This window comes from Pygocentrus nattereri, chromosome 3 (assembly GCF_015220715.1).
Source record: "Pygocentrus nattereri isolate fPygNat1 chromosome 3, fPygNat1.pri, whole genome shotgun sequence".
NCBI lineage: Eukaryota > Metazoa > Chordata > Actinopteri > Characiformes > Serrasalmidae > Pygocentrus > Pygocentrus nattereri.
The window spans coordinates 49,929,669-49,943,006 of NC_051213.1; the positions used below are offsets into that span (position 1 = coordinate 49,929,669).

Genomic DNA, 13,338 nt, shown 5'->3' on the forward strand with positions numbered 1-13,338 from the left:
TCCTTTGGCTCTAAAGCTGTCTCTGTTTAGACAGTCGTTTGGGTAATCTGCAGGCATCAGGTCTGCACTTTCTCTTTATTGTGTAGACTGTATTTTTATCAGATTCTTGTTTTTGTGTTTTTTATGTTGTATAATACTTTTGTAACTCAATGAACTTTACTTACTTGCTAAGGTGGAACGGAAAATTTGCCAACGGTTTTGGGTCTCGCTTCAGTATGTTTCTGTTATTTTGTCCAGGGCTCCCAGGCGAGAAAGGAGAGAGGGGAACTCCCGGTGTGGGACAACAAGGCCCCCGTGGCCCCACAGGACCCCCAGGTAAACACAGTACACCATTCTTATCAACCATGGAAGCCTTGTTAGATCTGATATGCTCTCTGAGAAAATGCCCTGTGTTGAACTGACTTGATTTGAGTTCGCACATCATTTCCACATAGATACAGCTGCATGCAAAAGTTTAAGCACCCCTGGCTGAATTACATATTTTGTTAATTATTAAAGTGAAAAGAAGTAAACAAGATCTCTGTGGTAAACTAGTCGTATTTTATTAAAAACTAATGGTGATTGTGTTATGTGCAAAAATCTGAGCTCTCTTCTAATTGTAAAGTCTCAGAACTTAATTGACTCGTTAGGCCTTAATTGACTCATTAGGATTATTTAGTCAATCCAAGAACTTTCATTAGGAACTGTAACTCCAGAGTGAATTCTCTGACTCTGAACTTTGTGCTGACACTCAAGAGCCATGAGTTCCTCTAAACAGCTGCTGAGGATCTGAACATGAAGCTACTAGATGCCGTCAAAGCAGGAGAAGACTAGAGAAACATATCAAAGCTCTGCCAGCTCTTGATCTTCACTGTGATTAAGAAAGGGCAGTAAAGAGGAGCTGTGGAAGTCGAGGAAAGCTCTCAGAAAGAGCTGCTCATGTGCCGGTCAGAAAGGCAAAGCAAAACCCCCACATGACAGCAAAGGAGCTGTAGGAAGGCTTAGCTGACAGGAGTGGAGGTGCAGCGTCCTACAAGCATGATCTGGACGGGTCATCAAAAGGAAGCATTACCAGTGACCTCATCACTCAAGTCAACATACAAGTGTGCAAAACAACAGAAAAGAGGCATTTTGGAAACGAGTGATGAAGCAAACATGGAGATTGTGAGTTTGATCCCCGGTGGTGATGTAGCTGTTTTCCGTTGCCCTACTTCTGCTGGCGGTTTCATGTGATTGGGGGAGTCCTAGCTAAAGGGTGGAAGTGGATATGACTAAATTGGGGATTAAATTGGAAAAATTCCAGAAAGCAGAAGTTTGCTTCTTTAGTGCTTCATTAGTCCTTCATCACTTCTCCTAACGGACACACTGGCATTCTGGCTTAAAGAGAAGACAGTTCAGCCAAAATCACCCTCCACCAGACATGTGACACCAGAAAAAATGTAAGCTTAAACCCCACCAATTAGCATTAGCAATTAGCTAACTGTGTACAATAATAATAATAATAATAATAATAACTGACAATGTCCAAACTTTTGCACAAACTTTTCTATTTTTAAGTTAATCAATTATAAATTCACTGTACATTAGTATTTACAGAAGAAAACTTATTGTTTTTAAATCAGTGAAATGTATCATTTCTATAGGGCTCAAACTTTTACTGTAGCCACACACAGTATTTACATTTATGGCATTTGGCTGACGCTCCTGACTGAGGGAGGTCTGCATGTTCATATGGAGAGAATTACAGTGAATTTCCCTGTCAGAGAAAGTCCGGCCTTCAGACTTGAATCACCGCTGCACGCATTCTCTCAGCTTTCTGCCTTCGCCTTCTTCTATTCCTGTCTCGAATATCAAACAGGCATACTGGGACAGGATTTGGGGCCGGAGGAATGTTTCAGGGCCTGTTTCAGCTGTGAGGTCCTCCTCTGACTCGCAGACCGGTAGAAACTCTGGAACAGAAACACTGAGCAGCGGTTCAGAAACGCTCCGAAAACACAGACGTGAAAGAAAAGTGACCATTTCAGAATTATCTGTAATAATGTGGACCACCACACCTCAGAGCGAAAGAGGAGCTCAGCCAGTCTGAGTGTGGCCTCTTTAACCCTTTAAACCCAAACGGTCAATTACTCAGCCTAGTAACTGCGTTAATTACACAGTAGTTTCACAGGAGATACTGAATCACTTATAGTGAATAGTAAATAATTCATAGCAGATACTGAATAAATCAGAGTAGATACTGAATAATTCATAGTGAATAGTAAATAATTCATAGCAGATACTGAATAAATCAGAGTAGATACTGAATAATTCATAGTACATACTGAATAATTCATAGTGAATAGTAAATAATTCATAGCAGATACTGAATAAATCAGAGTAGATACTGAATAATTCATAGTGAATAGTAAATAATTCACAGCAGATACTGAATATTTCATAGTAGATACTGAATAATTCAGAGTAAATACTGAATAATTCATAGTGAATAGTAAATAATTCACTGCAGATACTGAATATTTCATAGTAGATACTGAATAATTCAGAGTAAATACTGAATAATTCATAGTGAATAGTAAATAATTCACTGCAGATACTGAATATTTCATAGTACATACTAAATAATTCATAGTACTTACTCAATAATTCATAATAAATAGTGAATAATTTATAGCAGACACTGAATATTTCATATTAGTTGCTAAATAATTCAGTTGTGGTCAGTTTTTGAAGCTTTTGGATTCTCATCATTTTTAGATTAGGTGGTCAGCAGTTCCAAACCAACAGTGGCAGCTAGTAGCCACCAGTTAGTATGATGTTATTTGCATAATGCTAAATAATACTGTTTACTTTCCTTCACCGTGTTAGTGGTGGCATGTCTGACTGAACTCTTCCTTTAAGTTATTTGATTAGTAATTGAATAATATTCCTGAAGTTTAAAGGGTTAATCTCCACAGGTCCTCCAGGAGAGGGCCGGACCGGAAGCCAAGGCCCTCCAGGCCGGCCTGGAACTCAGGGCACTCCAGGACGCCCTGGAACCCCCGGCAGCACCGGACCCCCTGGACCCCCTGGCTATTGCGACCAGAACTCCTGTTTAGGCTACAATATCGGAGGTAAAACACGCCGTTTCCTGTTCTCTCCTCCTCTGAATCTGCCAACTGTCACAGGGTTTAGGGGCCACGGTTAGGAAAAATAAAAACAGCAGACTTTGAGAATAAATTTGTAATATTTTGAGATAAAAAGTTCCATTAGTAATATTTGCAGGATAAAGTGGGCTAACTGTAGGGGAGCTGCCACAATGCACTGGGGTCTGGGCTGCTGTACTGGCTCACTCCTTCTTGTGGATCATTTTGATTATCATTCTCACTCTGTGAGACTTCATGCAAAGCCTTTGACCACAATACTGCGACCTTTCCTGGTAGTAATGCCACTTTCATGACGTAATTCTACGACTGTTTTTCTCGAAATTTTACGACTTTATTCTCCAAGTCTGCTGTTTTCATTTTTATTAACAGTGGCCTTGAATTGCCATCATAGCCAACTTCACCGACGTGTTTGAGGCAACTGATGCTGCAATTACACTGAAAGTAACCAGGTTACCCTGAAATGTTGAGCTCACTGAACTTAATAAGTTAACAAATGTAAAACAAAAATTGTAATATTAAAAGATTCATTTAAGTTTACAAGTTACTCTAAGTTAAAGAGCTGCATCATTGTTTACAGGGTATAGGCTGGCCATCATTGTTTACAGGGTATAGGCTGGCCATCATTGTTTACAGGGTATAGACTGGCCATCATTGTTTACAGGGTATAGGCTGGCCATCATTGTTTACAGGGTATAGGCTGGCCATCATTGTTTACAGGGTATAGGCTGGCCATCATTGTTTACAGGGTATAGGCTGGCCATCATTGTTTACAGGGTATAGGCTGGCCATCATTGTTTACGGGGTATAGACTGGCCATCATTGTTTACAGGGTATAGGCTGGCCATCATTGTTTACAGGGTATAGACTGGCCATCATTGTTTACAGGGTATAGGCTGGCCATCATTGTTTACAGGGTATAGGCTGGCCATCATTGTTTACAGGGTATAGGCTGGCCATCATTGTTTACAGGGTATAGGCTGGCCATCATTGTTTACGGGGTATAGACTGGCCATCATTGTTTACAGGGTATAGGCTGGCCATCATTGTTTACAGGGTATAGGCTGGCCATCATTGTTTACAGGGTATAGGCTGGCCATCATTGTTTACAGGGTATAGGCTGGCCATCATTGTTTACGGGGTATAGACTGGCCATCATTGTTTACAGGGTATAGGCTGGCCATCATTGTTTACAGGGTATAGGCTGGCCATCATTGTTTACAGGGTATAGGCTGGCCATCAGTGTTTACAGGGTATAGGCTGGCCATCATTGTTTACAGGGTATAGGCTGGCCATCATTGTTTACAGGGTATAGGCTGGCCATCATTGTTTACAGGGTATAGACTGGCCATCATTGTTTACAGGGTATAGGCTGGCCATCATTGTTTACAGGGTATAGGCTGGCCATCATTGTTTACAGGGTATAGGCTGGCCATCAGTGTTTACAGGGTATAGGCTGGCCATCAGTGTTTACAGGGTATAGGCTGGCCATCAGTGTTTACAGGGTATAGGCTGGCCATCATTGTTTACAGGGTATAGACTGGCCATCATTGTTTACAGGGTATAGGCTGGCCATCATTGTTTACAGGGTATAGGCTGGCCATCATTGTTTACAGGGTATAGGCTGGCCATCATTGTTTACAGGGTATAGGCTGGCCATCATTGTTTACAGGGTATAGGCTGGCCATCATTGTTTACAGGGTATAGACTGGCCATCAGTGTTTACAGGGTATAGGCTGGCCATCAGTGTTTACAGGGTATAGGCTGGCCATCATTGTTTACAGGGTATAGACTGGCCATCATTGTTTACAGGGTATAGACTGGCCATCAGTGTTTACAGGGTATAGGCTGGCCATCATTGTTTACAGGGTATAGACTGGCCATCATTGTTTACAGGGTATAGACTGGCCATCATTGTTTACAGGGTATAGACTGGCCATCATTGTTTACAGGGTATAGACTGGCCATATTTGAGGGATTTTTGGCCATACTGTTACTTTAAGCCAGAAGGCCAGCTGGTCCAATAGAAGACGTTCCAGTGTTCTTCTGCTATTGTCTGTATCCGAAAAGCCACTGCGCTATTATTTTTTCATTCCCTCTATTACCCACCATCCCATTTGTTCAGACAACGTGGGCCATTTTCTCTTATTTATCGTTTTTACATATGAACGAGTCCACAGTCTGGCACTGCCTGCGATTTCCATCCCATAAAACCCCACTTTCAGCGGCGAGACTGAGGAACATCCCGGACAGCGACAGTCCACATAAATTTAACAGAGTGTAAACGCTATCTGAGTTTTACAGTCGGTCTCGTAAGAGTTTTATGCGCGACTTTAATGAGAGAGAGCGAGTTTACTGGGCTGTGAAACATCAGGGAGGAGCTCCTGTTCACACTAATGTATTAAAGTCCTTATGCAGCTCCTTCAGGAAAATGTGCCATTAGGAGCTTAAAGAACCTTCACTGTTCATCTTCCTGATCTGCTGATTCAGACAGTAATCTCAACTCTGAACCTGAAACACAAACTCGCTGGGCCTCGTTCTACCTCGTCTCCCAGAGTGTGCTCTTCGCCGTGCTCTTGAGAGAGCTGTTCTGATCTCCAGCGTGTGCAGATTCTGTACTTACCTAAGAACAAATCCCAGATAAGAGAACATCGGCGAATGACGGAGTTTTCGTAAAAACTGCGTGAGAGAAATTTCTTCGTAAGAACGGTTCAATGAGGCCCACTGACTCTAAAGTCACGGACTCTAAACTCACTGTAATAGTCAGTGTGCAGACCAGGGGTGAAGGAAAAAGCGATTCTCAGCAGCATCGTGATGCGGACGTGGACTGGATCGATTCACAAATGTCGAAAATCGATTTTCGAAATTTTTATGTATAACGGAATGTTGACGGAACGCAAAAGGCGGAACTTGGAAGTGGGTAAGTGCAGCGCCTGGACAGTCAGTGACTTTAGGGTCAGTGTGTTTAGAGTGAGTGTGTTTAGGGTCAGTGTGTTTGGATTCAGTGACTTGAGTCAGTGTGTTTAGGGTCAGTGTGTTTGGATTCAGTGACTTGAGTCAGTGTATTTAGGGTCAGTGACTTTAGAGTCAGTGTGTTTACATTTACCTTTATTTACATTTATGGCATTCGGCTGACGCTCTTATCCAGAGGCGACTTACAATTCAATCATTGTACACAGGTAGGCGAAGGTGGTGTTGGGAGTCTTGCCCAAGGACTCTTATTGGTATAGTGTAGGGTGCTTATCCAAGCAGGGGAGTGAACCCCAGTCTACAGCATAGAAGGTAGAGGTGTTACCCACAACCCTAAACCAACCACTACAGAGTTTAGAGTCAGTGTCTTTAGAGTCAGTGTCTTTGGAGTCAGCGACTAGAGTGAGTGACTTTAGAGTCAGTGTGTTTGGAGTCAGTCTGTTTGGAGTCAGCGACTAGAGTGAATATCTTTAGGGTCAGTGTGTTTAGGGTCAGGGTCTTTAGAGTCAGTGTCTTTAGAGTCAGTGTCTTTGGAGTCAGCGACTAGAGTCAGTGTGTTTAGAGTCAGTGTGTTTAGAGTCAGTGTGTTTAGAGTCAGTGTGTTTGGAGTCAGTCTGTTTGGAGTCAGCGACTAGAGTGAATATCTTTAGGGTCAGTGTCTTTAGGGTCAGTGTCTTTAGGGTCAGTGTCTTTAGGGTCAGTGTCTTTAGAGTCAGTGTGTTTGGAGTCAGCGACTAGAGTCAGTGTGTTTAGAGTCAGTGAATTTGTGTTCCCGAGTCATTTTGTGAGGAAAAAAGCTTAGTATTTTCCGGTTTTGGTCTGGGTTACAGTCATTTTGTTCATTTTAAATGGATTTTTGAAACACTTTTCAGTTTAAGTGACCAAATTCTCATCATAATGCGACCCGTTATCAGTGAGTCTGTAGACTGCTGATACAGTATTCTAAAGCCGAGTATTAAAACCTAGATTTTACTAAACGTCTCCTCCTCACGATTGTGCCCAGTGATTTTGTGTTGTTTTGTTTCCCAAACGTGAAAAACAGACTCAACAGTTTAAAGTAAAGAAACTCATTTTCTACAGTGAAAAAGAAGCAACACATCACCGTAAGAGCAATCAGAGTAGAACACTTTAGAACAGGAGAGTGAACAGTGACCCGAGCAGATCAGGACAGGGTTCTCCTGTAAAAGAGCTCTCAGGCTTCCTGTTGATGTTCTGCTGATCACTCCGAGGAACCTGATGTTGTGGTTCTCACCTGCTGTTTCTCTCTCCTCTCCTTTCCGGACCACGTCTCTCCTGACTGTCACGAAGACCGAGTGCAGTATGAGAATGATTACTGAGGAACATTCTCCTAGAACCTACTGCTCTTCTTCCTCTCCTCTCCCTCCATCCCTCCATCCTGCTCTCCTTCCTTTGGCAAAAAAAAGACTGTGGCTCAGGAAAGACTTGACTACCCCCAGTAAACCCCCCCAAACCCCACCACCCCCTACACCTCCCAAACCTTACCACCCTCCTAAGCCCCCCATATAGAATATAATCACCACCTCCTGATGTTTCACCACCACTAAGGTTCTTTAACGGTTCCTTTAGCTCTCTCTGGCAGCTTGCTAGCCTATCCATGCTAACGCTAATGCTAACGTGTGTTCCTTGTCTCCTCTGTGTTTTCCTCTGAAATCCAAACCACGTTGTGAAGCTGGTTGATCTTCTCCATCTTCTGCTTCCTGTCTGCTCTAACGCTCTGGCTTTGTTCTCTCTCTGCTACTTCCTGTCGCATGCTAACGCCCCGACCGCTCACTTTTGGTGGTGGTGAATGACAGACCGACGCGCTGATGACCAAACTGACCCCCCTGTGTTCCCCTAGTACAACCGTTACCTCCCAGCCCCTACCAAAACTACGGCCCTGCCGACAGCACCGCCCAGGAGGAGGAGGAGGAGGAGGAGGACCCATACGCCGGTTACCGTGGATACCCACCCCAGTACTACCAGCCCAACTATCATGACTCTCAGATGGCCCAGGACGGTCAGGCCTACCCTGGTTACCCCGGTTACCCTGGATACCCCGGATATCCCGGTTACCCTGGTGCTGGGTATCGCTTTTCCCGCAGCCTGAGCGAAAAGAACAGTGCTCCGCCCACAACAGAAGAGGGGGCGGAGACTACGCACTGATAATACACCAATACACACACTCAGATTCAAACACAAGGGCTGCGCAATATAAACAACGACAGGAAGCTGTTCTGAATTTGTTCCAATGCGTTCTCAAAGTCACGGTTTAATCTGAAATGCACCGAAAGATCAACCACACAACTAAATATTGACCACACAACTAAATATTGACCACACACTGAAATATCAACCACACACTGAAATATCAATCACACCCCGAAATATCAACCACACCCCGAAATATCAACCACACCCCGAAATATCGACCACACACCAAAATATCAACCAAACCAAAATATCAATCACACAATGAAATATCAACCACACACCAAAATATCAACCAAACCAAAATATCAATCACACAATGAAATATCAACCACACACCAAAATATCAACCAAACCAAAATATCAACCACACACCAAAATATCAACCAAACCAAAATATCAATCACACAATGAAATATCAATCACACAATGAAATATCAACCACACACCAAAATATCAACCAAACCAAAATATCAACCACACACCAAAATATCAACCAAACCAAAATATCAATCACACAATGAAATATCAACCACACACCAAAATATCAACCACACCAAAATATCAATCACACAATGAAATATCAACCACACCCCGAAATATCAACCACACCTCGAAATATCAACCATACACCGAAATATCAACCACACCTCGAAATATCAACCACACCTCGAAATATCAACCATACACCAAAATATCAACCACACCTCGAAATATCAACCACACACCAAAATATCAACCACACCCCGAAATATCAACCACACCTCGAAATATCAACCATACACCAAAATATCAACCACACCTCGAAATATCAACCACACACCAAAATATCAACCACACCCCGAAATATCAACCATACACCAAAATATCAACCACACCTCGAAATATCAACCACACACCAAAATATCAACCACACCCCGAAATATCAACCACACCTCGAAATATCAACCATACACCAAAATATCAACCACACCTCGAAATATCAACCACATACCAAAATATCAACCACACAATGAAATATCAACCACACAATGAAATATCAACCACACACCGAAATATCAACCACACAATGAAATATCAACCACACAGCGAAATATCAACCACACCTCGAAATATCAACCACACAGCGAAATATCAACCACACAATGAAATATCAACAACACAGCGAAATATCAACCACACAGCGAAATATCAACCACACCTCGAAATATCAACCACACAGCGAAATATCAACCACACAGCGAAATATCAACCACACAGCGAAATATCAACCACACAATGAAATATCAACCACACAATGAAATATCAACCACACAGCGAAATATCAACCACACAGCGAAATATCAACCACACAGCGAAATATCAACCGCACAATGAAATATCAACAACACAATGAAATATTAACCATACACCAAAATATCAACCACACCTCGAAATATCAACCATACACCAAAATATCAACCACACCTCGAAATATCAACCACATACCAAAATATCAACCACACAATGAAATATCAACAACACAATGAAATATTAACCATACACCAAAATATCAACCACACCTCGAAATATCAACCATACACCAAAATATCAACCACACCTCGAAATATCAACCACACACCAAAATATCAACCACACCTCGAAATATCAACCACACACCAAAATATCAACCACACCCCGAAATATCAACCATACACCGAAATATCAACCACACCTCGAAATATCAACCACATACCAAAATATCAACCACACAATGAAATATCAACCACACAATGAAATATCAACCACACACCGAAATATCAACCACACAATGAAATATCAACCACACACCGAAATATCAACCACACAGCGAAATATCAACCACACAGCGAAATATCAACCACACAATGAAATATCAACCACACAGCGAAATATCAACCACACAGCGAAATATCAACCGCACAATGAAATATCAACAACACAATGAAATATTAACCATACACCAAAATATCAACCACACCTCGAAATATCAACCATACACCAAAATATCAACCACACCTCGAAATATCAACCACACACCAAAATATCAACCACACCTCGAAATATCAACCACACACCAAAATATCAACCACACCCCGAAATATCAACCATACACCGAAATATCAACCACACCTCGAAATATCAACCACATACCAAAATATCAACCACACAATGAAATATCAACCACACAATGAAATATCAACCACACACCGAAATATCAACCACACAATGAAATATCAACCACACAGCGAAATATCAACCACACCTCGAAATATCAACCACACAGCGAAATATCAACCACACAATGAAATATCAACCACACAGCGAAATATCAACCGCACAGCGAAATATCAACCGCACAGCGAAATATCAACCGCACAGCGAAATATCAACCGCACAATGAAATATCAACAACACAATGAAATATTAACCACACCCTAAAATATCAACCAGACAAGGAAATATCAACCACACCCCAAAATATCAACCACACACCGAAATAATAACCACACCCCGAACTATCAACCACACACCAAAATATTAACCACACCCTAAAATATCAACCAGACAAGGAAATATCAACCACACCCCAAAATATCAACCACACACCAAAATATTAACCACACCCTAAAATATCAACCAGACAAGGAAATATCAACCACACCCCGAAATATCAACCACACAGCGAAATATCAACCACACAGCGAAATATTGATCATACAATGAAATATCAACCACACAGCGAAATATCGACCAAACAACGAAATATCAACCACACCCCAAAATATCAACCACACCCCGAAATATCAACCACACACCAAAATATTAACCACACCCCGAAATATCAACCAGACAACGAAATATCGACCAAACAACGAAATATCAACCACAGACCAAAATATTGACCACACACGAAAATATTGACCACACACCAAAATATCGTCCACACAACGAAATATAAACAAAACACACACTTTCAATTTTTAGGTGAAAAAGAAAAATAACTGGCAAATTCTGGCTTTAAATCCTTTTAATTTCATTAATCTCATTTTTAATAAAAATGAGTAACTGATTAAAAACACAGTTTGAGGCTCAACACTAAGAACTTCAGCTGTGTGGAACCGTTTCAGGGTTTCTACCAGGAACGCTAGACAGATTTATAATCTCTGCTCTTGTTGAGCGTCAGCAACATTATTTTTGTCTCGTGAAAAACCAAATGAATTTTCTTTAAAGGCCGGCCTGCATCTGGAGCTGTGATTGACCAGATGGATCCCTGCACACTGTGATCGGACCGATTTGCATGTTGTGATATCACGATGATTAATAAATGATTATATTGTGCAGCCCCATCACACACACACGTCCTTATTACTGAAGAGTCTTGTGTAGGGTGGGGTTTAGTGAGGGAGATTTTTGGAAGTGCCTGATTAATATGCATCATTATGGGGGGGGACTGGGGTGTAGAGGGACGGAGGGCCCTAGAGTTAGAACTGTGGCCGTGTACCTTCAGCGACTTTCCTTTTCTTTCTGAAACTGCATGTAGTTGTTCAGAGAGCAGCGGCAGGAGCTCTCAGAGCACAGTGGGCTTGTATTCAGTGTAGCTAGTCAGCGTTTCTGGGGGTAAACAGCGTCACGGTGGGCCGTGTTTGTACATTTTTGTGTAATTGTCTTTATAAGTAAACGGAAATTGAACTTCAGTGCTTCCACGTTTCCTCGGTTTTCAGGAACTGGCCTCATTTTAAGGTTATTTATTCAGAAAGAGAAACGCTTTCGCTGCTCGTATCACTCGTTTATTTATGGAGAGCTGAATCCGTCACAATAACGAACCGACATGAGGTTATTAAACCAAACCAAACATCGCTGCTCGCTACAGAATCACCTGGACACACAACACGTGCTGGACCTGGTCTTGTGTCACTCAGTAAGGGCTCTGAGGCTGTTAGTTCTTCTTTGTTTTGGGTTTGATTTCAGTTGAAAGAGCTCAGATTTAAGTCCTTTTAAGTCTCTGTGTCCGTGTGGTTGTCCTTCGCGCCTCTTCACTGTGGACGAGTGTTGAATAGTTAGGCCTGTGGTCTTTCAGAGTGAATGAAAACCCGGCTGTGGAGCAGGTGCCAGCGGAACGGCTCGCTACCAAACCTTTGAACCTGAAAAGTAATTTATTTTTACTTTGTTTTTTGTAACCAATAAAACTGTACTAAGACAGTGATGACGTCTCGTGTGGTCTTTTTTGTTGTCGTGTTTTGCTGTTGATTGAAAGCCTATAAAACAAAGCAGACACTGTATTCACTGACGTTACTGTCTGTGAGATAAATTTAGCACTTTAAGACTTTTTTTTAAAATGCCACTTCAAATGTAACTTCCCAAAATGTGCTCTGATGCTGTCCTAGTGTCACATTGTATCTACTCATATGAACAAAGGCTTAAGATAGTGCTAAATATCACTGGGTGCTGGTTAGAGTGACTGTGTTGGGAGATCATCCTTTACATCGGTAACATTTTGGGGCGCTTATTGTGGATGAACAACAGTGCAATTATTAGTGTCTCACTGCAGCTGGACCACACAAAATTTGGGCACCCTGGTCGTATTTTTTCACATGTGAAAGAAGAATAATTACACACTTTTTCATCTGAAGTGAAAATCAGAACACTTACTTTAAAAGTATTAATACATTTAGTAAGCAGTAAAGCCCCCTTCAGGTCTTGAAAGTAGTACAGGACCCTGATACTTTTCTACATGTGTGTGTATCTGACACTTGAATACTTAAGGCCTTTAACCCTCTGTGGTCTGAGGGCATCTTCTCCATCTGTTCATATCTTCTTAAATCCTGCTTTAAGGGCCCTTCATAGAACACGATCCTCATGTTTCATATCTAAACGCTCCGTTATCTTCATCACTACTTTCCAAACCCGCTGCAGCAGCTTCAGCAGCTGGAAACTCTCTGACGCCGTTTCACACGAGTCTCCGATGTGGATTGAATGAAGAATGAAGGGGTTCCGGCGTGACGGTCAGTCCTTAGTGATC

The 13,338-nt window shown here is 41.9% G+C and overlaps 1 protein-coding gene across 1 annotated transcript in view; it reads left to right on the forward strand.

The window, feature by feature from the left end:
- col14a1a (collagen, type XIV, alpha 1a) overlaps positions 1 to 8,637 on the forward strand; it is a 189,829-nt gene extending 181,192 nt beyond the window's left edge. Inside the window, exons 46-48 of the mRNA XM_037537030.1 lie at positions 238 to 315; positions 2,934 to 3,089; positions 7,948 to 8,637. Coding sequence (XP_037392927.1) covers positions 238 to 315; positions 2,934 to 3,089; positions 7,948 to 8,252 — 539 coding nt within the window. The 3' untranslated portion in view covers positions 8,253 to 8,637. The remainder of the gene's footprint in view (positions 1 to 237; positions 316 to 2,933; positions 3,090 to 7,947) is intronic.
- Positions 8,638 to 13,338: the final 4,701 nt, after the last annotated feature.